At 47.2% G+C, this 24,190-nt stretch overlaps 1 protein-coding gene across 2 annotated transcripts in view; it reads right to left on the bottom strand.

Moving 5' to 3' along the window:
• Nucleotides 1–4,957: 4,957 nt before the first annotated feature.
• The window catches only part of CLIC5 (chloride intracellular channel 5), a 106,119-nt gene continuing 86,886 nt past the window's right edge, over nucleotides 4,958–24,190 (bottom strand). Inside the window, exons 5-7 of one of the 2 annotated variants that reach the window (XR_006966074.1) lie at nucleotides 16,078–16,262; nucleotides 7,375–9,553; nucleotides 4,958–6,428 (exon numbers count right to left, since the gene is read on the bottom strand). Coding sequence is in view for 1 of the 2 variants with exons in the window: in XM_047101439.1 (XP_046957395.1) it covers nucleotides 9,386–9,553; nucleotides 16,078–16,262 (353 nt within the window). In the remaining variant the exon portion in view is untranslated. Of the gene's footprint in view, nucleotides 9,554–16,077; nucleotides 16,263–24,190 lie in introns of both variants that reach the window. The other variant, XM_047101439.1, reaches the window with a different exon arrangement.

Genomic DNA, 24,190 nt, shown 5'->3' with positions numbered 1-24,190 from the left:
AGAATTGAAAAAGGATGAATCTCTATACTGGCAATGATGTAAGAAAATAAGCATTCGTATTCTTCTGATAAGAGAGTGAGTTTAGAACAATCTGGAGGCAAATTTAGTAATATATAATAGGTGTCTTAAAAGATGTATGCCATTTGATTAATTTCACTTCCAGAAGTCAATTCTACAGGGAAAATAGAGGTAATGAAGAATCTAGCTTACTGGAACGTCATTATAGCATTGATGATGAGTTAAAAACTTAGAAAAACCCTAAAGGTCAAATAATAGGCAGCTGATTAGATAGATTACGATACACAAGAATGATGTTATAGATGTTATGGAAAAGGGACATGGAAAGATGTTCACGATATGTGAGTGGGAAAAAAAAACAAAAAACACTGAAAAATGGTATGCAGCATGCCAGTTGACAATTACCAAAACAAAACAAACAAGAAAAAAACACCAGAAAGACTTGATTTTAAAAAATTTACATTTATTAGATTGATTTCAATCAAAAAGAACACCTCTTTGACAGAGTCTTAGCAGTGTTAGAGGAGGGAGGTTGGGAAGGATATTTACAGGGTTTCAGAGCCAGAGTCCTGTGACTATAAGGTGGGTCTCACCAGGTAAGGGGCTGGCTATGATTGGGCAGTTGATGACATAATAATTTTGAATTGGCGGTCACAGTAAGGTAAGGTCTTGAAGCAAATACTGTTGAGTAAGATGCTGGTCTTAATAAGTAAGCAAGTAACAAGTTTGTTACTATTCTTGTCTGGTCCCAGTATTATTTGGCAGAAAAACAGGAAAAAGTGCTTTAGTCATAACTGCTTATCACAGAGACAGGAAAGTTCAGTGGTTTTAGCTCTTAATCACAGCTCTCTTTTGGTGAAAAAAAAATATATTCACGTTTATATTTCTATCTCACTAGAAAAAGTCTAGGAAGATAATCATTTACACATTAAAGGTGGTGGTTATCCCTGGGGTCCCATGGGTGGCTCAGTCGGTTAAGTGTCCGACTTCAGCTCAGGTAACGATCTCACGGTTCATGAGTTCGAGCCCCCCATCGGGCTCTGGTGCGGACAGCTCGGAGCCTGGAGCCTGCTTCGGATTCTATGTCTCCCTCTCTGCCCCTCTCCCACTCATGCTCTGTCTCTCTCTGTCTCACAAAAATAAATAAACATTAAAAAAATTTTTAGAAAAAAGTGGTTATCTCTGAATGGAAGGATTACAGGTATTAACTTCTTTGCTTCTCTGTATTTTCTAAATTTTCTCTAATGAACATATATTCAGAAAAAAAAAGATTTATCTGCTTAACTCATATTTAACCAGACTATGCCAGAACTATAGTATCCAGAGTCACCCTCACTTCAGAGCATCTAGTCTTCTTGTAAATATAACACGCCATCTATGCAGAATTTTGTGGCCAGCTTGGGAAACTGGCTAAACCATTCCCTAATCACAACCATGCAATCCAATAAGCATCAGGCAACTCTCCATCTTTTCAGACAGACAAACAAATGCTGTGTAGACTGCTTAGGAGGCCCCATTGGTCAAAAGTATATTGGAAGCGTATTTAACCAACACAGATGCCTGTTTGTCTCCTAGACTCACGGTTATCACCCCCTCTTCAGAGTTCTGGTGCAGTGGGTGTCGGGGAAATGAACTGTGAGATATGAGGTGAATCCAGAAGCCTAGAATACTGACTCATGACCTCTCCAGTGAACCACTAACGGATGTTTTTGAGCAAATAATATTTGCTGAGTGCTAGACAAGGTGAGGCGTGGTACAAACATTGGATAGCTGACATCCCGCCCCTTAAAAGAGCTTAGTTGTGGGTTTTTTTGTGTTTTTGTTTTAGGAGCTTGGGTTTTAATTGGGGAAGGGGTGGTGAGGAGCGACTAGCACACAGGCACAATTCCAAACGCACAAAATGGCATGCAACCAAGCACTGCTCCACAGGTGGGGGAGCACTGCATTCTATGCTGGCCCCATTACAGTATTTGTATCGTGGGTCTTGCATGGTCCAGTCTCTGTGTCATATATTCATTTGGAGATAAGAAGCTTTGGGTTATCAAGATATCCTAGTCAAAGGAGGTTAAACTCAAACTTTTTTTTTTAATTTCCATACTTCTTATTGACAATCTTACCAAAATTTGATCTGCTTTATTTTCTGCAGCTTAATGACACAAAGTGCAGGTCCCCAGGGTCATTTCATTGCACATAGATATCGATTTCATGGAATGTGAACTAAAAAGATAGGAGAGTGACATACATGTGAATTGATCCCAAGACCAACTGAAGTTTACTTTAGAAGAAAGGAAAAGAGGGGCACGTGGGTGGCTCAGTCGGTTGAGCGTCCGACTTCGGCTCAGGTCATGATCTCATGGCCTGTGAGTTCGAGCCCCGTGTTGGGCTCTGTGCTGACAGCTCAGAGCTGGAGCCTGCTTCTGATTCTGTGTCTCCCTCTCTCTCTGCCCCTCCCCTGTTCTGTCTCTCTCTCTCTCTCTCTCTCTCTCAAATATAAATCAACGTAGAAAAGGGAAGGGAAGGAAAGGGAAGGGAAGGAAAGGGAAGGGAAGAAAAGAAAAGGGGGCTCCTGGGTGACTCAGTCAGTTGAGCGTCTGACTTCTGCTCAGGTCATGATCTCACGGTTCTTGAGTTCGAGCCCTGCACTGGGCTCTCTGCTGTCAGCACAGAGCCTGCTTCAGATCCTCTGTCCTCCCCTCTCTCTGCTCCTCCTTCCCCCACCCCAAAAATAAATAAACATTAAAAAAAAACAACAACAACAATCCACCAGTTCCAAATACCCAAGTCTTTTCTGGTGATCAGCTTCTTCCATTAAGGAGGATCACAATGAGACCTTCTAATAGATTGATAGTTCCAATTGGTTGAAATGTCTTTTCACTTGAAATAACCCTTTATTACCTATAAGCACTCTTCATCAAGGATCTCATCACCTTAAAATAAGGAACTTTCATAACCCTCTTGGGGAAATGGGCCCAGAAAGTTCACAGAGTTAATGTAGTGATGGATTTAGGATTACAAGTCGGACCTGCTGTTTTCAACTCTGACCCTCCTCCAGTCTGATACCCCAGTTCTTTTCCTACAAGGTAAAACTTATTGGGGATTCTGGGGATCTTAGCTAGTAGACATAAACATGAAAGAGACACGGCTCATGACACTTGTAAGTACAATGAGACACTCTTGTCCCCCAAGGGCACTTTCTTGGCAGGTTCTCTGGAACAGGACTCTGTTCTCCTTAATGCCAGGCACAGGCACTGCCACTCATGTGCCCCTTGGTTTCATCACTGCGCAATTAAGGAAACCAAGATGCAGAGAAACGAAGTCTCCCGTGCTCTCAGCTCTTGGTCAGCCTATGGAGCCAACAACGGGAACACGGAACACCTCCTGGCTGGGCACTCTGATGACCAAACTGACTCTTAAAAACAGCGGTGGGGCACTTGGGTGGCTTGGTCAGTTAAGCGTCCAACTCTTGATCTCAGCTCAGGTCACGTTCTCACCATTCCTGAGACCAAGCCCTGCGATGAGCTCTGTGCTGACAGTCCAGAGCCTGCTTGGGATTCTCTTTCTCTCTCCCTCTCTCCCTGTCTCGCCTCTCTCTCTCTCTCAAAATAAACAAACACTTAAAAAACAAACAAGAACAGCAACAACAACAACAAACTTGGCTAAGACACCAGTTAAGATGCCTTTGGCTGCCTGTAATAACAAACATACAAACACCCTTCAATGCTCTAGGATGCATTATGGAACAGGAAATGAAGAGTGAGAGCCAGTAGCAGGGTTGGCTGATTCAGCAGCTCAGTGGTGCATTCTAGGAGGCAGGCTCCCTCCATTCTTGGAGAGAATGTGGTGTATTGCCTGAAGCACACCCCTCATGGTCTCCCTGGGTGGCAGCATTTCCAGGCCTCACGCCCGCATCCAGGAGCAGCCTCAGAGGCAGTGACTTAGGGAGTCACTTCTTCAGACCAAGGAGATCTTTCTCAGAAGTTCCTGAACAAATCTCCTTTCACAATACTGGGTGGAACTTGGTCAAGAACCCACTCTGAAGTCAACCACAGCCGGAAGGACAGGATCAGACCCTTCATGATTCACCCCCTGGAACTGGGGTTGGAACCACGTCTACCTGAGTCCTATGAAGGTAGGGAGTAGGAAGGAGTGGGGAGGAAGGCCCCGGACCCAATCAGAGCTCTACCTGAGGAAGCCAAGGGATGGTCAGGAGGAAGGGACACCATCGACAGCATCAACCACACCTACTCTGAGCGACAGGCCACCTCTGATGGGAGTTCCTTGAGTTGGGTGTTACCTCCCTTCCAAGGTGAGGAGAGGCTATTCTGACAGAGCAGGAAAGACTCAGGAAACTGAATGCTCACAGAGGTCCCGTTGGGTGTTCATGCTGGCTTCAGGTAAAACTTACTAAAGACTCTGGGGACCCTAATCTAGAGTCAGTGATGTTCTAGGGGTAGAAATTAGGGCCATGAACCCTGACAGGGCTAGGTAACCGGCGGGGGGGCGGGGAGCGGGGGGGACAAGAGAGAATTTTGGGTGCAGGTGGACCAGTATTTTAAAGTACTCCTTAAATCATATCTGGATTGTCACTGTTTGCCTACCCCCAAGTGTGACCCTACAGATCGGCAACTGAAGTGAGAAACATGAAGAAACGTCAGTGTATTTCTTGACCCAGCCCACGTTCTATAGAATAGAATCGAATTCATTCTTGCTAAAATAAAAATTGATTTTTGGATGACTGGGTCACAAACTTCTTGCTTTTCCTTCCCCTCTTCCTCTTTTTATTTGCTTTTTATTTTTAAGAATAATGAACATATTCTCTTTTATAATGGGAAAACAGAATAACCCTTATTTGGAAAAAAAAAAAAAAAGGGTATTTCACGCTTCTCATTTAGAACAGCATAGGAAATCCCCACCTCAAATAAGCAGTCTGAGGATCGTGTTTGTAGTATTTGAAAATAAACCAACTTTATTTGAATCAGCCAATACCAATCAAGACTGGAAAACAAATTTCTAACTGCTTCAGATTCATGAAGAAAACATCCAACAATATCTTCATTAAAAGGCAACTTATATTTATTAAGGCTTGAAAGCATGTCTTAGTACTTTATCACCACAGTTAAAGGTCTTGAGAAAATCAAGTGACCATCATTTGGAGTGTCTTTCTAAAATGAAATTTTGTCCTTCTATAAAAGCTAGGCATCTTTTGCTAAATTAGCTACACCCCAGCTTTCCAAATGGGAAAAACAGGAAATCAGGAAAGGAAGACAAATTCAAACGTCCGCCGGATATTATATATTTTAAGTATAGGCATAATCGATAATATGAAATCTCTAACTATACATAAAATACCTTAGATAATTGGATCCTTAAAACTATGGTTTTCAAAAAAAAAAAAAACAGATTGCTTTTAGCGAAACACAGATTAGCCCAAACCCTATAATGAAGCAATCTTCCATTTTATTTTTGGTTGGTAAGGGGAACATTGGATCTAATTCCTCAGGTAACATTAGACAAAATTATGCACACTTTGGATCATACCGAATGATGAAAGGAAAGCATCTGAAACTAAGCTGCGAGAAGAATATTGGCAAAGGTCGAGGAACAGGCATTCATGAAGGGGGCACACGTTCCTTGGTTTGAATGCTAAAAAGCGCCGGATAGAAGACAATGGTCTTGTTTGCAGAAAGGGCTCCAAGCCCAAAGACGTTCAGCTCCAGATGTTCCACACGCATAGTTCTTTCTCTAACACTTACAATTCTTTTCAATGGCATATCAAAAACGACGAAGTGATCCCTTAGGAATCAAGGAACTTAGTTTTACTAATGACTTAATGCTGCTTCATCTTTCCAAGGACAGAGACACTGGCATCTTGATTCACTCTGCTATCAAAAAGGCTCCTGGCCACTGGCAATAGCGGTGGGTCAACTACATCTCCTGCTGCCTCTAAACCAACTGATGTTTAGACACAGACCTCAATGGTTTCTCACCACGGAAAACTCTTACTAACACACCCTCCTGACTCTGTCCCTTTTTTAAATTCTATTTGCCTAAGCCTCCTGGGATTCTGAGCTCTGCAGGGTCCGTTCCAGGCATCATCCATTTTGCAACAATTCTAAGATGCTGGCGGCGTCTGCCTGCAGAGTGGCCAGAGGGCACAGATGTCGTGAAGAGCTTCCGTTGTTTCATTTGATAAATGCTAGCATGTGCAGCTCAGGAAACTTCACTCTTGGTGAAGGCTTTTTTCTAACGAAAAGGCCAAGATCCTTGCTGGCCCCACCAGCGGGGCATGTGAACACCAAAAACAGTGGCATTTCCTGGGAAGCTGAAACCGTCCGAGATTGTATGACCAAATAAAAGTGGTTTTCACTTTTCACAGCCTGTGATTCTGAGTTGTCAGGCATCTGAATTCCCTTATCAGGGGATAAAGACACACAATAGAAGGAACCATTATCTAGCCCATCTTATAAAGTTATTAAAATCTTATCCAATACCTTCTCTCTGGGCCATCCTGAGAGGCAGCCCGGCCTGACAGATGGGTAAATTCTACACAGTTATTCTAAGTTGGGTTCTTCTTTCTGCCTCTGCCTCCCACCATGCTATCCCATAAAAATCAAATAAAACAGTGACACGGAAACCAAAGAAGAAAAATAAATCCCAAACAAAATAGGATCTCATCCCAAACCTTTTCAAATGCCAATGAAATGTTTTCTGAAGGATCAGTATTCATTCGAGACCAGTGACAAGGGTGACCTCCTCTTAAAACTCTGGAGTCTACACTGCAAGCCTTGAATACTTCCTGAGTTGGTTCTGGAGACACCTAAGGACCTCACCATATGGATGTTGGAAGATGATTTGCCATGTATATAACAAGGTTATGGCCAAGATTCTTTAGGGAGGCTGAAGAATCTGGAGGCAAATCTCTTTTGGAAAAAAATAATCAGAAGATAATATTATTGTTACTTAAAAATATTCTAATAAATCTGGTCATAAGACATTAAAGCTCTCAGTCAATAGTCGTATTATATAGTAATCTACTGTTGAAAGAAAAAAGATATTCCTGAATCAAGTACTCAGAAGTGCTTTCCATCTATAACTCTGCCCCCTGTGTTAAATGGTTATAAGCGATCACGTAACTGCCCCCCCAAACTCGTGCCTTAATATTTATGTAAAACTAAGTCAGCCACAGAAGGAATATCTAGAAACAACCATGTTGATTTGGTTTGGCTTGTTTTTAAAGACTCGCCAACGCTGAATTCTGACAATCAAATCAGTCACTAGTATCCGACAACTCGTGTGGGGAGCCATCCTCCCCGGGCGGCCTGTTTTCTCTGTCGCGCTGGCCATGCTAACACCTACCTGCTTCAAGAACAGCACCACTGTGGGTATCTGGAAAGTAAACTGCCTCTTAGGTCATCATGCCTGTGTTGGTCAACTCAGGGAGGGGTTTCTGGGGACAACAGGATTTACACTAATTCAAAGTCTCCTGGGATCATTCAAGACTTCATCTCCCAAGAGACCAGTCTGGGGCTTTACTGTAGAGTAAAAGGGGCCATTTCCTCAGCATTCTCCTTTTTAAACATGTCTCGGGACTAAGTTCCCGGGGAGTCCCAGGGAAGGTTCCTTTAGGGGTGGAAATGAATCGACTCCTCCTGCCCTTGCAAAGCTCTCAGGCTAATAAAATGTCCTACTGAGAAATTTCCTCTTCCTCAGTGGGCTAAGGGGGCCCGTTTCCTCCCCAATGCTCAGATCTGTGTGCCACCTTTGTTCTCCAGAGCTCCCTGGAGGCAGGTGGGTCTGGGGCCTGCCGGGTTGAAGATGCACGGATGTCTTCACGGAAAGGCCCCATGCTGTCCCGCCACCCTTCCTGAGCAACGAGCCAGGTCCCGAGGCTTTCTAGCACTTGGAAGCCTGATCCTGTGGCAGGTGGCTTTTCTCATAGGGTGTTCACCAGGATAGGGGGCCGATGGTTAGCTCATTTTCCTGAGTTTCCTCTGCCCGGGTCCCCAGGCTCAAGCCAGGTGAGCTTTGAAGGAGGTGACACTCAAGGAGAATGACCAAGGAGAGAAATACCAACTAAAAAATATCCTTTTTCATCTGGCAGGTGAGTCAGATGGCAGGAAAATTAGCCCAGATGGGGCACATATTTTTCTTCAAGTTCAAACCACATGGTTTCCCAGTCAGAAAAGCCCACGGACTTTCTTCCTAAGGTGTTCCATGACCATGCCACCTCCCAAATGGACCCATCACCCGATGGAGGCTGCAGCCGACTCAGCCAGGAGCGCCCAGCTAGCAGACCCAAGACCCACATCCAGGAGCAACTTGAAGGACCTGGAAAGTCATGTTTGGCCAATTCTTGGTTTTTTTGTTATAGGGTTCGCAGTGATATATAACATCAGCAGTTCAAGACTTAGGGAGATCATAAGAGAGAAGACCTATCTGAAAGATTGCCAGGGAACATGGAACCTCATGAAGAACGTCTTCACCCAACCGCCCCCCCCCCCATCTGCTTTCTCCAAGACTGAAATTCACTCATGATCAAACGTAATCTCCACCAAAACAACTACCCCTAAAGCAAGCAAAATCCATGGCTGGCAGACCCCGTGGTCCTTTTGGCATTGACGCTCCTCCTCTGGCCCTTCCCAGTTACTCTGCTTTGCAACTGCATGCCAACTTCCCTTCCTCGAAAGGCCTGGACAGTGTAAAAACAGAGGCTGGTGTCAGCCAGATACACGAGGGCATCGCAATGCCCTCAGCACGGCGGCAAACGGAGACTACGTCTGAAGTGGTTTTCCAATCTGGTCTTCAGCGCCCAGTGGGACGGCAGGTGTCAAGACGCTGTGAGGGACTGCAGGTGTGTCTGTCACGGGCCCAATCCCCAGCCCGCCTGTCCTCCGTTCACTCTCTCCATCTCCCCCAAACGCAGCGGATCTGTTTCTACTAAGAACTACGATGGCATCTGTCCTTGGCCGTGGAGTTCCCAACAAAGAGGAGGGCGGAAGAGGGCACAGTGTCGCACGTTTTCCTGATGCAGCCGAGGAGAGGTTCTGATATTGGCGGAGGGGGCAGTGACGGTCCCTTACGTGGGTTCTCCAACACTGACCCCAGATGCACGGAACCCAGGCCCGGCCCAAAGGTTGAGAGCTTGACTATTTCTATCATTTCTGCTTGCAGATTCCTGCACGATCAGATGGGGTCGGCGCTGACCTTCCTAAGAGACAGCAGGCCGGGGTTCCATGAGGCCAGCAAGAGGCGGCCGGCTACAAAAAGGAGTGTCCCCGAGGCAACGCGGAAGAGGAGTGTGTGAGGCCGGAGTCCTTTGGGAGAAGCGGAGTCCTTCTGCTGGAGCGGTGGGGCAAGGTGGCCGAGCTCAGGACCGGCTGAGGCGCTTGGCAACATCCGCGTAGGCCGACTCGATCTCCTTGTCTGCCGCACAGGTGTTGGTGAACTCATCCCGGGCATAGGCGTTCTTGAGGTACCGCCACAGGCCTGTCATCTCAGCCGGGAAATCGTAGTTGCGGTATTTCTTGGCCACAATCTACAACACAGGCGACAGGACAGAGATGGCGTGAGCGGGCTAAGCAAATCACTGAGAAGGAGTTAAGCGGCTTGACCTACCATGTGGGCTGGGAGGAAACCCAACAGGCATCACAGGGGGCCATCAGCAAAGTGTCTGTGACACAAGCTGACAAGCGCTGCCTCCTTGTCATCTTATCTAAGCTTATTTATTTCTTAAGTAAATACAATTTGCCCTTTGACCTCGCCATTCTGCTTCTAGCGATGTTTCCTTAGGAAACAATCATGTACGTATACCAAGATTCAGCTACCCGTGTATGATCATGGAACTAATAGTAAAAAAAAGAATGCAACGGTAAAAAAAAAAAAAAAAAATGGTACAGAACACAAATGTCCGCCAATATCTAAATGGAGAAATACATCATCATACGTAAATACAGGGCCATTCCGGACAGCCATTAAAAATGATGCTGCAGGGGGGCGCCTGGGTGGCGCAGTCGGTTAAGCGTCCGACTTCAGCCAGGTCACGATCTCGCGGTCCGGGAGTTCGAGCCCCGCGTCAGGCTCTGGGCTGATGGCTCAGAGCCTGGAGCCTGTTTCCGATTCTGTGTCTCCCTCTCTCTCTGCCCCTCCCCCGTTCATGCTCTGTCTCTCTCTGTCCCAAAAATAAAAAAAAAAAAAAAAAATGATGCTGCAGGGGCGCCTGAGTGGCGCAGTCGGTTAAGCATCCGACTTTGGCTCAGGTCATAATCTCACGGTCCGCGAGTTCAAGCCCCACGTTGGGCTCTGTGCTGACAGCTCAGAGCTTGGAGCCTGCTTCAGATTCTGTGTCTCCCTCTCGCTCTGCCCCTCCTCCGCTTGTACCCCCCTCTCTCAAAAATAAAGATTAAACATTTTTTTTTTTTGAAAATAAAGTGCGGTATAAAATAAAATTTTTAAGAAGTGCAGTATCATGCATTTGGAGAAATGTGTGTGATTACTTAGAAGTACAGGTACCAAAATGTGATCAGTGGTTAAGTCTGACTGATGGAGCTATAAACTGTTTCCTGTTACCTGCTCTGTTTTACATAAGCACCCGTATTTTTAGGAGAGAATAAAAAGCATAAGGAGTTTAAGTTAGATGTGGGAATGGATAGGCAGGTTCTCGAATGAACACATCTTGAGCGGGAGTGAACGAATGGTGATTTTTATTCTGTCCGGAGTCTGCCACACGTGGGGGCCGTGGATGGGCGTTCTGGGAAAGCGGAGTTCGTGCTGAAACGGTCGCACAGTGGTTAAAGCGTGGGCTCTCGATCCCAGCTGAATGCATCTGCAATTTTTACTCCACTACTTAATAGCTGTGTGGCCTTGGACTACTTACTTAGCCTCTCTGAGCCCCAATTTCTTTATCTCTCAAAGGAAGATAATAATAGAACCTATCCTGGAATAACAAATTAGTTAACACACACAAAACGTTTAGAGGGGTACCTGGCTCATACTGAGTGCTCGAGAAAGATCACCTCCTCTTCTAATTCATTGAGACCCACCTTTTGCTCATTTGCATGCATTCACAGATAAGGATAAGGTGGTCTTCGCTGAGGGTGACCTGTGTAGTTACACGGGGCCTCGAACTCAGAGGGGCCTGTTCTTGGTTTAATGCTGTGCTGTCACCATCTGGAAATTCTGAGTACTTTTTTTTTAACAGGGCCCCCTTTATTGCACTGTACGTTGGGGTCCACACATTAGCCGTTCTTGCCTCGAGCCCTCGGGGGCTAGAGTGGGAACAATAAAGAGTAGCCTCTCTCCTAAGGCACTGACTTCTGACTCCTTGCCTCGCTTTCTTTTTAGAGAGGTCGTCAGACTGCTGACCCTGGGATCCTCCCACTCAGAAAACCTCCCCCCCCACCGGCCACCCCAGTTCAGCTACTCTGGACTTTCACCTTCATGTTGATGCCCGTGATGTTCAGGGTCCCCTAGAGAGCTGTGCTGAGTGAGGGCAACGATGAGGGAGGGCAGGAAAAGCTCAGCCTCATCAATTTGACCACATTCCCAAGGAGCACGCATCTCCCCCTCCCTATTCTTCAGTTTGGAACGTCTGTTACATACTAAGCTCTGTTCTATTCTGAACTGCAATTACTGTTTTCATATCCTCTCTCTCTTCTCTAGCTTGTGAGCAGTAGGAGGACAGGAACCACAACTTCTTCATTTCTGTACTGCCTGATCATCTCAATGACACGGTTTATGAGCACAGCGACACTAGCAAATACTTATCTACTCTGCACCCTGCTCTAGGCTCCACCTTAAGCCCTCTGCAAGCTACTTTAAATCTCTAAATAACTTTATAAGGAAGAGTGTATTATACTCCCATTTTTACAGATGTGGAAAGTAAGGCAAAGGGAAGTTAAATAAGTAAAGGTTCCATAAACAGTTGTATGGAATCTTTACTATCCTCAGTTATCCCAAATCAGAGTGCATCTTCTAGAGTCAAACGTAAGACACGTACTTTTAAAGACCAGAGATCCTCAGCAATGAACAAACTGAAGCCACAAGAGATTCAATGGCTTACACAACATTACACAGGAAATGAATTAATTCGACCAACATCTACTGAGTAATCACTAATATTTATTCCGGTCCTTGCTTTTCTTCTCGTTTCTTTTTTTTATTTGAGTGTAGTTGACGTGCAATGTTACATTAGTTTCAGGTGTGCAACCCTGTGATTCAGCCAAGTTTCTCTGCTGTGCTGTGCACAGCAACAGTGTAGCTCCTATCTGTCACCACAGGACACTATCAGTATCACTGACTATGTTCCTTAGGCCGTGCCTTTTAGTCCTGTGACAGTCCTTCCCTTCTAATCTGCGGTCCTCTCCACGGGGCTACCGAGCCCTGTGCAAATGATGCAGGAACCGCTATACTCAGAATCCCTCGTGTGCCAGTTATTCAGCTATAGCTGCTGATCTCCAAACCACCCTTGGGCTTGTTTCTTCCAGCCACTGGGGCAGGGACTCTGCAAATCACATCTCTGCTTTGCCAGTGACTCCCTGTGAGGCTCTGTCACGAGGGGGCGCTAGAGAGAAAGCCTGCAAGGCTGGAGGAGGGAGAAGAGACGTCCCTTCCCTTCCTAGGCATTCAGTTCCTCTCAGCTCCCGCAGTGGCAACTGACTCCTGTTTCCTTGTTTTGCCTACACTAGCGGAACCCGTGCATCACCCCGTCTGAGAGAGGCCAGCGCACGACAGTGACCCCTCTGGACTGTCCTCTTAACTCCGCCTCCAGTGCTGGCTCAGCAGCGCCCCGCCCCAGAGGTCCAAGGTTCAGCCCTGCAGGGGCCCCTCATCTAAGTTTCCAAGTTTAGATAATTCTGACCTCTTCCGTTTACCTCTGCTGCCCTGGGGGTTGTAGCTGCCTCATCCTGCTGAAACGTCATGGTACACTTTGCCTTCCTAGATCTTCAGTACTTAGTGCTTCTTCCTATTGAATTCTTTTGGTGGGGCGCCTGGGCGGCTCAGTCGGTTGAGCAACCGACTCTTGATTTTAGCTCCGGGCAAGATGCCAGGATTGTGGGATCGAGCCCTGCATCGAGCTCCATGCTGAGCGTAGATGCTCTGAGCGTAGATCAGGCTGAGCTTAAGATCCTCTCTCTCTCTCTCTCTTTTTCTCTCTCTGCCCCTCTCCCCGGCTCATCTCTCTCTCTCTCTCTCTCTCTAAAATGAAAAAAAAATTAAATTCTCTTGGCTAAGATAACTGGTCTGGTGTGGTCACTGGAGAAGCCATCCCCACAATGTTGAGTCCGGCTCAGGTGTGGCTAAGAAAGCAAAGGGGATGGAATCTGCGCCCTGTGGCAGAGCCCCGGCCATAAGCCAATGCCGGGTCCAACAGACACTGCCCGTTCACCTTGGCCTTGCCCTGTTCACCGCAGGGTGAGGGCCTCTGGGTTTGCCCAAGAGCCTTTGAAAAGAAGCTGTCCCTGCCCCGGCAAGAGCAAGTCCCTGCAGGATCCGCGGGTCACACGCTGACCGACAGAGCGGCCTCAAGTCCCTCCGTGCTGGGATCTGTTTTCATTTTTAAAGGATACGACGTGAGATTTAAAACAGCAGAAAAGCAATTTATGGACATAGACTTGTGTTCGTGCCTCCCTTCCTGTTTGCTTCAGGGGCTGAAGCAGGTCACTGTGCTAGGCAGGGGTCCCAGTGGCCCCGAGAGAGGGCCCGCCATGCCCCTCCCTGCCCGGATCTGCACGCCCTGAGCCTTGGCCACGGAACCGGCTGTTTCCTCGCATGTCGGTTTGACTTGAGGAGCCAAGGACTAGAAGGGAGCCAGACAGCACGAGTTCAAACCAGGCTCTCGGGCGGGATGAAGATGAACCTGAACGAGAGCCAGGCAAGAGAGAGAGAGGGAGGGAGAACGCACGCGCAGGAGGGCAGGCGGGGATGCGCACACGGAGCTCTGACGTTCACAGGAACTTCCACGCTCCTGCTCTGAATTTGCTCTTTCATATGAAAACAGTTAGCTCCCACAGCCCAGATTAGGTTTTGGCATCAGAAGCCAAACTTGACTTGGCTCCCCCTTCACTCTTTCTTCATGTCGGGGGTTTGCCAGGTCTCTGGGATCTGATAAGCTGGATCAGCAGAAATATGAGGAGACAGAAGGCGAGGCCCAGCCTTGTCCCCTCCAAGGCCGCCATCCCCCCTCCCTGCCCCGCCCCGATCCCCAGCTTCTCCAAGGACACGGGCGTCGCATCATCGCTTAGGGCTGGGAGGCACTGGAGGAGTCGAAGGATGAAGCACGGGGCCTGGGAGATCCATTTGTTTACCTTATTTGACAAGAGATTCTTCAAGACAGAAGAAAAGAGCGAAGGAAGAGAGAGAAAGAAGCAAGAAGGAATATACTTCCTATCTCTTCATTGGGGCATGAGAAAAAAGAATTCCAAAGAGATTAAATGACTCGCCCCAGCTCATCCTGTCAGGACTAGCATGGGGGTCTCACGCCTTTCTGAATGGGGGTCCTTTCGTTACACCACTCTGACGCAGTGTGGCTGACCTGGAATCACACCATCCCTAAGGGTGCCACTTGTTCCTCGGGAAAAGAGAATAAAAGACGTTTCCAGGGCTGTGGTGGCGCATGCAGTAATTAACAACTTCAAAGACGTGTAAGCTTGGGTGGACTTATAAGTAACCGTTGGCCTGGCCCCGAAACCCCAAGTGCCTTCATATTCATAGGCTGCATTTTCCCAGCCTATCGGTAACGGCATGCATGATTCCCACCCAGTCTCCAGCTCTGACCAAGTCCCATGGCGCTTGCCCAGCTAAGATCGCAATTCAAGCTGGTTGTGCTCTGATTGGAGGGAGGCCCGCGTTTCCAGCTCAGGGCTACAGCTGAAACACGATAGGCAGATAGCCAGCTGATAAATGATTCTTTTTACGAAGGGTAGAAGGAAAGTGGGTATGATAAAGTCACAAGCTAAGTGATGAAATGGCCAATCAGTGAGTATTTATGAAAGGGCCACCATGAACCCGCCCACCATCATGCTTGGAGAAGCCACTATCCCCACAGAGCTGACTGCCTGAGACGTACGATAAGAGTACTTATGAGAGTAGACGACGGTCTAGCTGCACGATCCCACTGTGTGTTTCTCTAGGCTGGTGAGGGCCGGGAAAGGAGGTAAGAAGAAGCATCAGTTTAGAGAGAGAATGTTGGGGCACCCTACTGTTGTCTTCAAATGAGATGAAACAGAGCAGTCCCGTTCCATGCTGTTCCAGAATACAAAGGGTGGCCTGGAGGCTGATGGGGCTCAATACAAGGATGTTTTAATAATCAACGCTGTCCAAAGGGATAGGGCTGACTCATTAGGCAGGGGACTCTTCATCATCAGAAAGGTGCAGTGACAGCTGCATGGAAGCCTGTCACAGACACACGGAAAGTGGTCCCGTTTGGGGTGGGAGATGGTTTGGGATGACCTTGGAATTTCCTTCTTTCCAACTCTCGGATCCTCCGATTCTTACAGGACAGGATTACGTGGGGTGATGAAGTTGACCAGTGAGTGCAACCATGACAAGAAAATGATGTCACTTCTTACAGCCTCCAGCTCTTCAACTGATAGATGAGGAGGATGCCATATGCCTGCCCTAGGGAGTTACTGAAGGGAATGAGAAGGCTCGCACATGAAGCAACTTCAGAGAGATGTGGGGGTGTGGCCCGTGAGAACCCAGGAGGCAGAGACAAGGAAGAAGTGCCCTTACTCACTCTCTCTCTCATACATGAAATGACAATGAGCTACTATGTATTGAGCCTTTACAATATGCCAGGCACTGTCACACCGTATTTACTCTCCCAGCCAAGAAGTAAGAATGAGAATAAGGAGGAAGTAATATATGCCTGTTTTACTGACACGCAGAGAGTCTATACAGCCACCAGGCAGTGGAAGCTGACTCTGGGTTCCTATTCGTGTGACTTCAGAGCCCAGGCTCTGGACCGGCCGTGTGGCACTGTCCTTGACTCATCCACACAAGTGACCGGGTCTATGGTGGACCTGGATACAGCGAGCCACCTGCAGATAGAGCGGTCTTTACCTTGACCACATGGAGTTTGGGCAACAGATTGCAGTCGGCCAGGGTCAGCTCGTCCCCGTCTAGGAATTTGCGCCGGGACCTCTTGTCTTCATCCCCGCAAGTGTTGGCGTCGATCTCCTCTGGAAGAGGGGTGTTCAGGTAGTCATCCAGTTTCTTCAGTGCCTTGGTCAGGCCTTTCTCAAGGGCTGGCATGAAACAGCAAAAGAAGTATCTTTAGCGGACCTTCCTGCCACTGGCAACAACCGCAGGGACTTTGGAGTAAAGGGGCTCATCCCGAATCCTGTCCCCCTCGTCACACGGCCAGCTCCCCACACACTACAGAATACCTGGCAGTCACCAATCCAATGCAGTGGAAGAGGACTAAAAAAAAAAAGCTTTTGAATATTTATTTATTTTTGAGAGAGATTAGCGCAAGTCGCGGAGGGGCAGACAGAGAGAGGGGGAGACAGGATCCAAAGCTGGCTCCGTGCTGACAGCACTGAGCCTGATGCAGGGCTCGATCGAACTCGTGACCCATGAGATCACAACCTGAGCCGAAGTCGGACACCCCACCGACCGAGCTACCCAGGTGCCCCAGAAAAAGCAAACTTTAACCAAGCAATGTATACTAGCTAATCATTTGTGGAAAAAAACATAAATATAGAAATACAACCATTAGGATATACGTCCGAGTTTTTAGAGTGCTTATCTCCAGTAGATATAATAATGACAGTTAACTTTCATTTTCTATTTTGCTTCTCTATATTTTGCCAATATTCCACAATCAACCCACATAATAATTTTGTAGAAAGGGCTCCTGACTAAGTAAATAACAACTGCATAAAATCCCTAGGACAGAGATATGCACCAGACTTTGCAGAAGCATTAACCATGGGAGCACTGATGAACCCAACCTGAGAAGGGAAGGAGACAAGGTTTGCAGGAAGACCTGACATAGGAAAGTAAACCACCTGTTTGGTGTTGCCCCTACAGGACCAATGCATACCAGAAAGCCCTACTTCAGTTTAATCTAGAGAAGGTTGTTCTAAAAATCAGGGATGTCCACAATGGAAGGGCCAGTGCACCAGAAATGCCCAGTCACAGCTGCGTGGAAACCTGTCACGGACACAGCTCAAAGAATGAACGTCCAAAGGAAGATCATGTGGTGGATGACGTTTACAGTCTTGTCCCAGTAATTTCCTGCCGAGTAATTCATTTAGCCACAAGAGCAGAACAAAATATTCAAAATAACAGCCGGATGGGGCGCCTGGGTGGCTCAGTCGGTTAAGCGGCCGACTTCGGCTCAGGTCATGATCTCGCGGTCCGTGAGTTCGAGCCCCGCGTCGGGCTCTGTGCTGACAGCTCAGAGCCTGGAGCCTGTTTCGGATTCTGTGTCTCCCTCTCTCTGACCCTCCCCTGTTCATGCTCTGTCTCTCCCTGTCTCAAAAATAAATAAAATGTTAAAAAAAATTTAAAAAAAAACAAAAAACAAAAGAACAGCCAGAAGTCACTATCACTCAAAACCATTCCATCCAGAACTTCCTAGTCTATTCCAGGCACAGAACACTGGCCACCTGAACTCAGAGGACAGAAGCGGACAGAGGTCGGGTCACCAGCCAGTCTTGATGCTAATTCTAGCAGATGAAAGGGGGATGCTCCCTCTGGAGGAAGAGCCCAGAGGACTGTACTCTTATTTACTTTTTCCCAAATGTGCCTTCTGTTAGCCACTCCTCCCTCAACCCAAGTTTGTCTTTTCATAGAAGGCCTTTGTTTGAGACAATGAAATGACACCAGCCCAAGATAAATCAATTGAACGCTTACTGGAATGTTGAAAACAGGCTGGAGGTTGGACGTGGTTTCTCAATACTTCCTTCTCCCTGGTGTGGCATTTGAACTTGTACTTCATCATCTGCTTTGTGTTTCCAGTTTGGGAGCAGGGCTGGGAAAAATGCTTGTATTCCCTTTAGTAATTGTCTAGACTAGGATGGGACTGCAAGCCTATTCAAGGGCAGGAGCAGAGGGTGGGTACCAAACAATAGTTATTATGCTCCCCACCCCCACCAAAGCACTTGTGATCTATATTGGGTTTGTCTGCTCCCTTAAATCCCTCCCTCCCTTTCAGTTACGGAGATTCTGACAAAATCTTGATGATAATGGAGATAGGAAAAGTCAAATAGAGGAGTGCTTGTTGAAGTCTGACCAATGGATAGCAATGCAAGGGAAAGAGACATATGATGGGAAATGAAACACTGCTGATTGTACTTCTAAAATGCCCGCTGGAGACCGGAGCAGGCCACTGCAGAAGTCTGTGCCCAAATTGCCCAGCGTGGGAACTATCATGACATTTGCAAAAGCCGCCCAGCACAGCAACTGGAGCTCCTTGGGAGGGCGGTTCTGGATAAGTATCAACTATCTCTCAACGAGCTCTTGAGGTGGAAGAATAAAGCCCGGCAGTGGGCGTGGCCGTTGTCCTATCCTGTAACTGACATGTATGTAACATACCAAGTGGGTGAGTTCTGAGGATGTCCTCGGAGCTTCAGTTTCATACTGGAGTTTGTGTAATTTTGATCAGGAATGTGAAGGGAGTGGGGGAGTTGGTGTTAACCGTGGTAGAAAGAAGAGGAGACCAGGCAGCAGGGAAGGGGCCACGTGACCTGGAGCTAACCCTGTGTTTAAATTTTGACGTTCCCCAGGGTGTATTTACTGCGACGTTGCTGAGGTGAAAGCTTCGGTTCCCTTAATCACATGGGCCCCTTCCAAGGCCTTGAGCTTGATTTTTTTTAATTCCTTATTTGTACTTATTCCATTGGCTTCAGACCCCACAAGTGTTGGGAACGTCCCTGATCCTGGAACTTACCAAGAAGTGGGACCTTGGGCAAGTTCCTCAACTTCACTGAGGTTCCGTTTTCTCCTGTCAACTGTGAGAGGAAGATCGCTAATCTTCCTAAGGCCGGGGCGAGGACTAGCTCAGATTATGCAGGGAAAAGTGCCTCAGACTACGCCTGCCCCATGCTGGGACAGCAGTTAATGACTGCAATACCAAATATGGCAGCCATCTGCGCTCTGTCCCTGACCCCACACTCGCCACCAGTACTTTCCTCAAAAATCCAAGGTGCGGCAGACCGTGAGAGATTCTCAGAAGCTCCAGTTCTGAGGCCCGGTCCCTGGAGGAGAGAATCAACAGCCCCGAGCCTTGCTTCTCTTCCCGATTTAACATACAGCCACAGCCGGTCCCTTACACTCCCCTGGGACCCTTCTTGGTGACGCGCCGTGTGAGGGGCACGGCGAGAGGGAAACAGACGCAACATGTCTGTGCTAACGCACTGCCCTTATTATCGAATACCAGATGCCAGCACCAAGAACTTCTCTGCCAGTCCTTTTCCCTCCTACCTGCCAACTTATTCCTCTGACCCTGGCTCAATCAGGCATCCATAGAATTTAATTATCTCTTTCGGCTGACGGTACCCAGGTCATGAAAGCACAGGCGTTGACCTTTCTGCTAACAGCGCAGGGGACGTAAGAGAAACCAGAGTGACAAGTAGACGGTAATCCTTCAGTGTTCGCATTTGGAACCCTCCCTGCCAAAGACTTCCTCTGAGCAGCAGGATGGGGCAACCCTCAGACCACAGCAAGTAAGCCTGAGGCCAGGGGACCCTGAGACCCAGGACCAACCACGTCCCAGGCACTTGACGGGTACCCAGTCCTTTAACTGCTTTCTGCCCTCTCCACCCGCCCTTCCTGTAAAGATTTATTCTGTACCACACACAAATGTGCTGGGTAAAATATGTGATGAGGAAGCAAGGGGAATAGTTCATAAATATTCTCAGCCATATGCAAACAATCTCAAATTTATTTTTCTCCTTTTTAAGGAGGAAAAAAAAATCCACCCATTCCATGATCACTTCCAGATTCATTGAGGTTGATATTACATAAGAACCAATATTGTTTTCTCATCGTAGAGAAATAATGACTTGGAAACGGCAATTTGAGCTAAGAAAATAATATACTCTTACCAGGGCATGGAGGCTGAATGAGGACTAGGGAGCCAAGACTCTAGCTCAGCCTCCAGCAAGCTCTTGCAAGCACGGCTCAACCCTGCTTTGCTGGCACGCCTTGTGCAGCGGGGGTATCAGCAAGCAGCCACGCAGACTCTTTGGGGCTCAGAACTCACTTAGAGCGGAACAGATGTCAAAGGTGGTCTTTGAAAGGACAGGAGCAGCTCTGTGGGCCCAGGTTCCTGTACCCTCAGCTCCTAACACGCGTTTTCTCTCTGGCATGTGAACTTGCAGAGAGGGAAGAACCAGGGGACCACCTCCGATCACCGGCTGCAGCCTGGATGGGCGTCTCTTCCGGTCTCCCATGGAGAAGAAGATCATGGCTACTGGGAGCTGGCCCCAGGCCAAGGGACCCTCTATCTATCCCGCGGTGCCTCGTTCATGGCTCTGATCCAGCACCGGCAAGAAATACACTAGCTGAATTTCTGAAGTAGACTGGGGATGTTTATGCGACCTATCATCTAAGTACACAATGAAGCTATTGAGATGGGCATTATTATTCATACCCATTTAGCAGATTAAAAAAAGCGAGTCCTAGACTTTCCCCAGGCACACATATATGTACAAGCAAACTGTTCCCAGGATACGTACTGAAATTGCACCTTGTTTGCTTTTTCACTGCCGTTGCCTTCCTTACAAGGCCCAACCTCTGGGTAATGGGAAAACAACAGCTTTAATTTAGTCCACTCTGTATTACAACATAGTCCAATGTAATAAATAGTCTCTCAAAAAGAATTCTCAGTCTCTTTGACATGAGAATGCTCAGTCTTACAGAAAGTCTCCATCACCTGTGCTCTCCTCCCTGAGTAAATGAGGGTGGGAGGATTCCTGTGACCTCATGGCCTTGGGGAGAGAGGGGTCCTGGGATCTAGTGGGTGGAAGGCTTTAGGAAGCTACCACAGGTCCCGCGTTTCTGCTCAGTTACCGTTTCCTCAGCAAAACCTCCACTCCCTTCCAGAGTAAGGCTGGGGATGTTGAGCCTTGGGTGGTGGTCACAGGTAGGCTGTTGGGCTCCCTCCAAAGCCCTGGAAGGCTACCTGAGCAAAGTGTCATGTGGGGTTTCCCAGATACGACTCTAGGCCCCTGGCCCTTCCACCTCTCTCTCTTCCTTCATCCCCAAATCCCCTGGGCCAGGAGGGGGAAGGCTTTCCTCTACGTTTTCCTAGGTCAAATAGTCTAACCACCACAGACTACTTCTCTAGGAGTCAAGTCCTCTAGATACGGTTCTTGATGTGCTAAATCTGAGAGATAAAGGAATTGAGAACATTCGGAGATAACAGCTTGGTTTGTGAGGCCACTATCTTGACGGAAATGTTAGTTTGAATCAGCAGCTAAATAGTGAATCCTTTTTTTTTTTTTTTCTTCCTTAGAATTCCTTCTGTAGAATTCTTCTCTCTCACGGGGCCAGTGGATCCTCAGGACAGATTAGAATCAAGAGTGTGGCTACTCCCTCACGTCCTACCTTCGGCTCCTTTGATAAAATATCTGTGTTCTTCTATTAACGGCTTGACTTCCGCTGGAGTTCTTGGTACTGTTAATGACCATCAGCGGATCCAGAAGGAGTTACTATCTCTGAGAAGCGAGCCTAACAGGACCCTTCCCGTCATCTCTCAGCCACAGATACTAACTTTGCACTCAGGGCCAATGCCGTCACATTGTCTGTGTGACAGCAGAACATCTGGGTGAAAAGACAGAAAGTCATTTGGGTTTTGCCTATGAAGAAAGAAATATCTAGATATTGGGAAATAGCTGGAGGACCAAATCAAGTTGTTTCTCTTCATCTCTTTCGAGATCATGTCGATATAACAACAACGACGACAAAGCACAGCTGCGGCTTGAGGGAGGCCACAAAGGAGATTTCTCTGGCCATCACACATTCTTGGAGAGAAAACACAAAGATGGCCACACCTTGTTGACATTGGATAGTTTTAAACCTGAATGATAATGTGATCGGAACCCCCAAAATCAAATGGTAACAATGTCATATCATCTCTCCCTTGCCTTTCTGGAGGAAGAAGCCTTTCTTTAGAAACAGTGAGGTCATATGGCTTTAGACAAGATGTCCAGGGCCAACGATCCAAGCAAGAGGAGGAGGCTGGGGCAGGAGTAAGGCTCAGGAGAGTTACCGTGGTGGGAAAAAAGGAGGTGCAGGTAGGGTGGGCAGGAACATAAATGCTCATAAAGAGGACTTGTTTAAGGAGGGACAAGGATGCTCTAAGGTGGAGAGGGGTAGTTAGGACATTTGGCTTTGGGCTGGGCAGTGTAGTTCCCTCCCCCACAAGAAACCTTCCATAAAGATCTATATTCATCTTTCAAGTTTAAGGACTTGGAAACCATAGAGCTTTTCTGTGTTGTCCAAGTCCTTAAAGACAGAATATGTAGCCCTGTTATAGTTGGGTTACATGAAGTATGAATGGGCACATAAAGGCAAAATTATAAGCAGGTGGAAACCAAGGTTCACACCCTCTGATCCACAGCGACCCATCTAGAACACATAGCAGGTAAGTGGTAGTGGGTCCCCATGGTCCTTCTGTCTCTCAAAGTATCATCTTCGCCTGGTCCGCCGACCACGGGGTCAAAAAAAGGCAGCAGGGTCGTAGAAGATGGGAACAAAAGTTTGTTTCAGGCTTGGTGAGCCCTACTCTCCTGTGTCTGAGTCCTCTGGGTATGTTAACACATCACAGGTATCAACAGGGAAGGGACAGGGAGGGGCTGGTGGCCCTGTACTGTGCTTCCCTGAAATGTCTGCACATCCACTCTGTTCTTCAAGAGATCTGAGTTTGAATCCTGCACTGATTATGGTTATTCACAAGTTGCTGTTAAAGCATCTTCTACAGACTCTGGTGCATAAAGGGACTTAACAAAAATCAGGCTACAGGGATGTGTCACACTTACTTGGTCTGATAGTTTGGAGAATTCATGTCTACCTTTGGCATGAGACCAACACTAGACTTGGCCTCATGGCCAGAGAGGAGGATGTTGTCAAATTGGCTCTAGCTGTGAAAGACCCAGGGGCTCCCCTGTGGGAAGCAATTCCCAGGCCTCCGTTTCTAGGCACTGGTGAAAACAGGAAAGGTGGAAAGACAAACAGTGGTTTATGAGAAAGCAAAACGCAATGGCAACTTCAACAGATTCCCTACTGTTCACTCTTGCAATGTCAGCTGAGCTTAAGAGGAGTCTAGCTCATGCGGCCATGGGTATTATTTGTTTGTTCTAGAAAAGACTTCAGCCTTGAATGGGAGGGTGAATTAAATGACAAACTCCCATGGTTCTTTCCAGTAAGTGGTCAGTAAACGATTCTCTAGTCCCAAGGCAGAATTCAGGTCTTACCATAAGGTGGACTGGGGTATAGGACACTATAGGATGCCCCTTACCCACCTTGGTGGAAAGATTCACCAAGCAAATGGGTTTATAGATTTCTTTGATGTATTTTGAAGGTAGTAAGGGATTTTTCCTTGAAGGAGAGAAGATCCTCTGTACGATTTCTTCCCCAAGCCCTAGAGGGGATCATGGTGAAGAATCATCTTTTTTATACAGTTCCGCAAATCAACCCAATATTTGCCCCCATGTTTAGAAGTATGACTCCCGACAACAAATGAACTGTGTGTGTGTGTGTGTGTGTGTGTGTGTGTGTTTCAAGGCATGGCTTTGGCAATTAGCTAGCTGTGTTTAAAAAACCAGAATGGTTGGGGCGCCTGGGTGGCGCAGTCGGTTGAGCAATTGACTTCAGCTCAGGTCATGATCTCATGGCTCGTGAGTTCGAGCCCCACGTCAGGCTCTGTGCAGACAGCTCAAGAGCTTGGAGCCTGCTTTGGATTCTGTGTCTCCCTCTCTCTCTGCCCCTCACCTGCTCACACTCTGTCTCTCTCAAAAATAAATACATATTAAAAAAAAAAAAAACCCCAGCATGGTAAAGAATTTAGGACTTTTTGGCATGCCTTTCATAAGATATTGTTTTTACGTAGGAAGGGAGGTATGCACAATATAGACACTTCCAGCTTCACATAATTTTCTAAATCTAAAAACCACAGTACCTTTGAAAAGAAAGATGATCACTTATGTCTTCAAATTTAAGTTTC

This window comes from Lynx rufus, unplaced genomic scaffold, assembly GCF_022079265.1.
Source record: "Lynx rufus isolate CCGP_SWC_20201006 ecotype Redwood Valley unplaced genomic scaffold, mLynRuf1.p SCAF_6, whole genome shotgun sequence".
NCBI lineage: Eukaryota > Metazoa > Chordata > Mammalia > Carnivora > Felidae > Lynx > Lynx rufus.
This window is presented reverse-complemented; position numbering and strand designations above follow the sequence as displayed.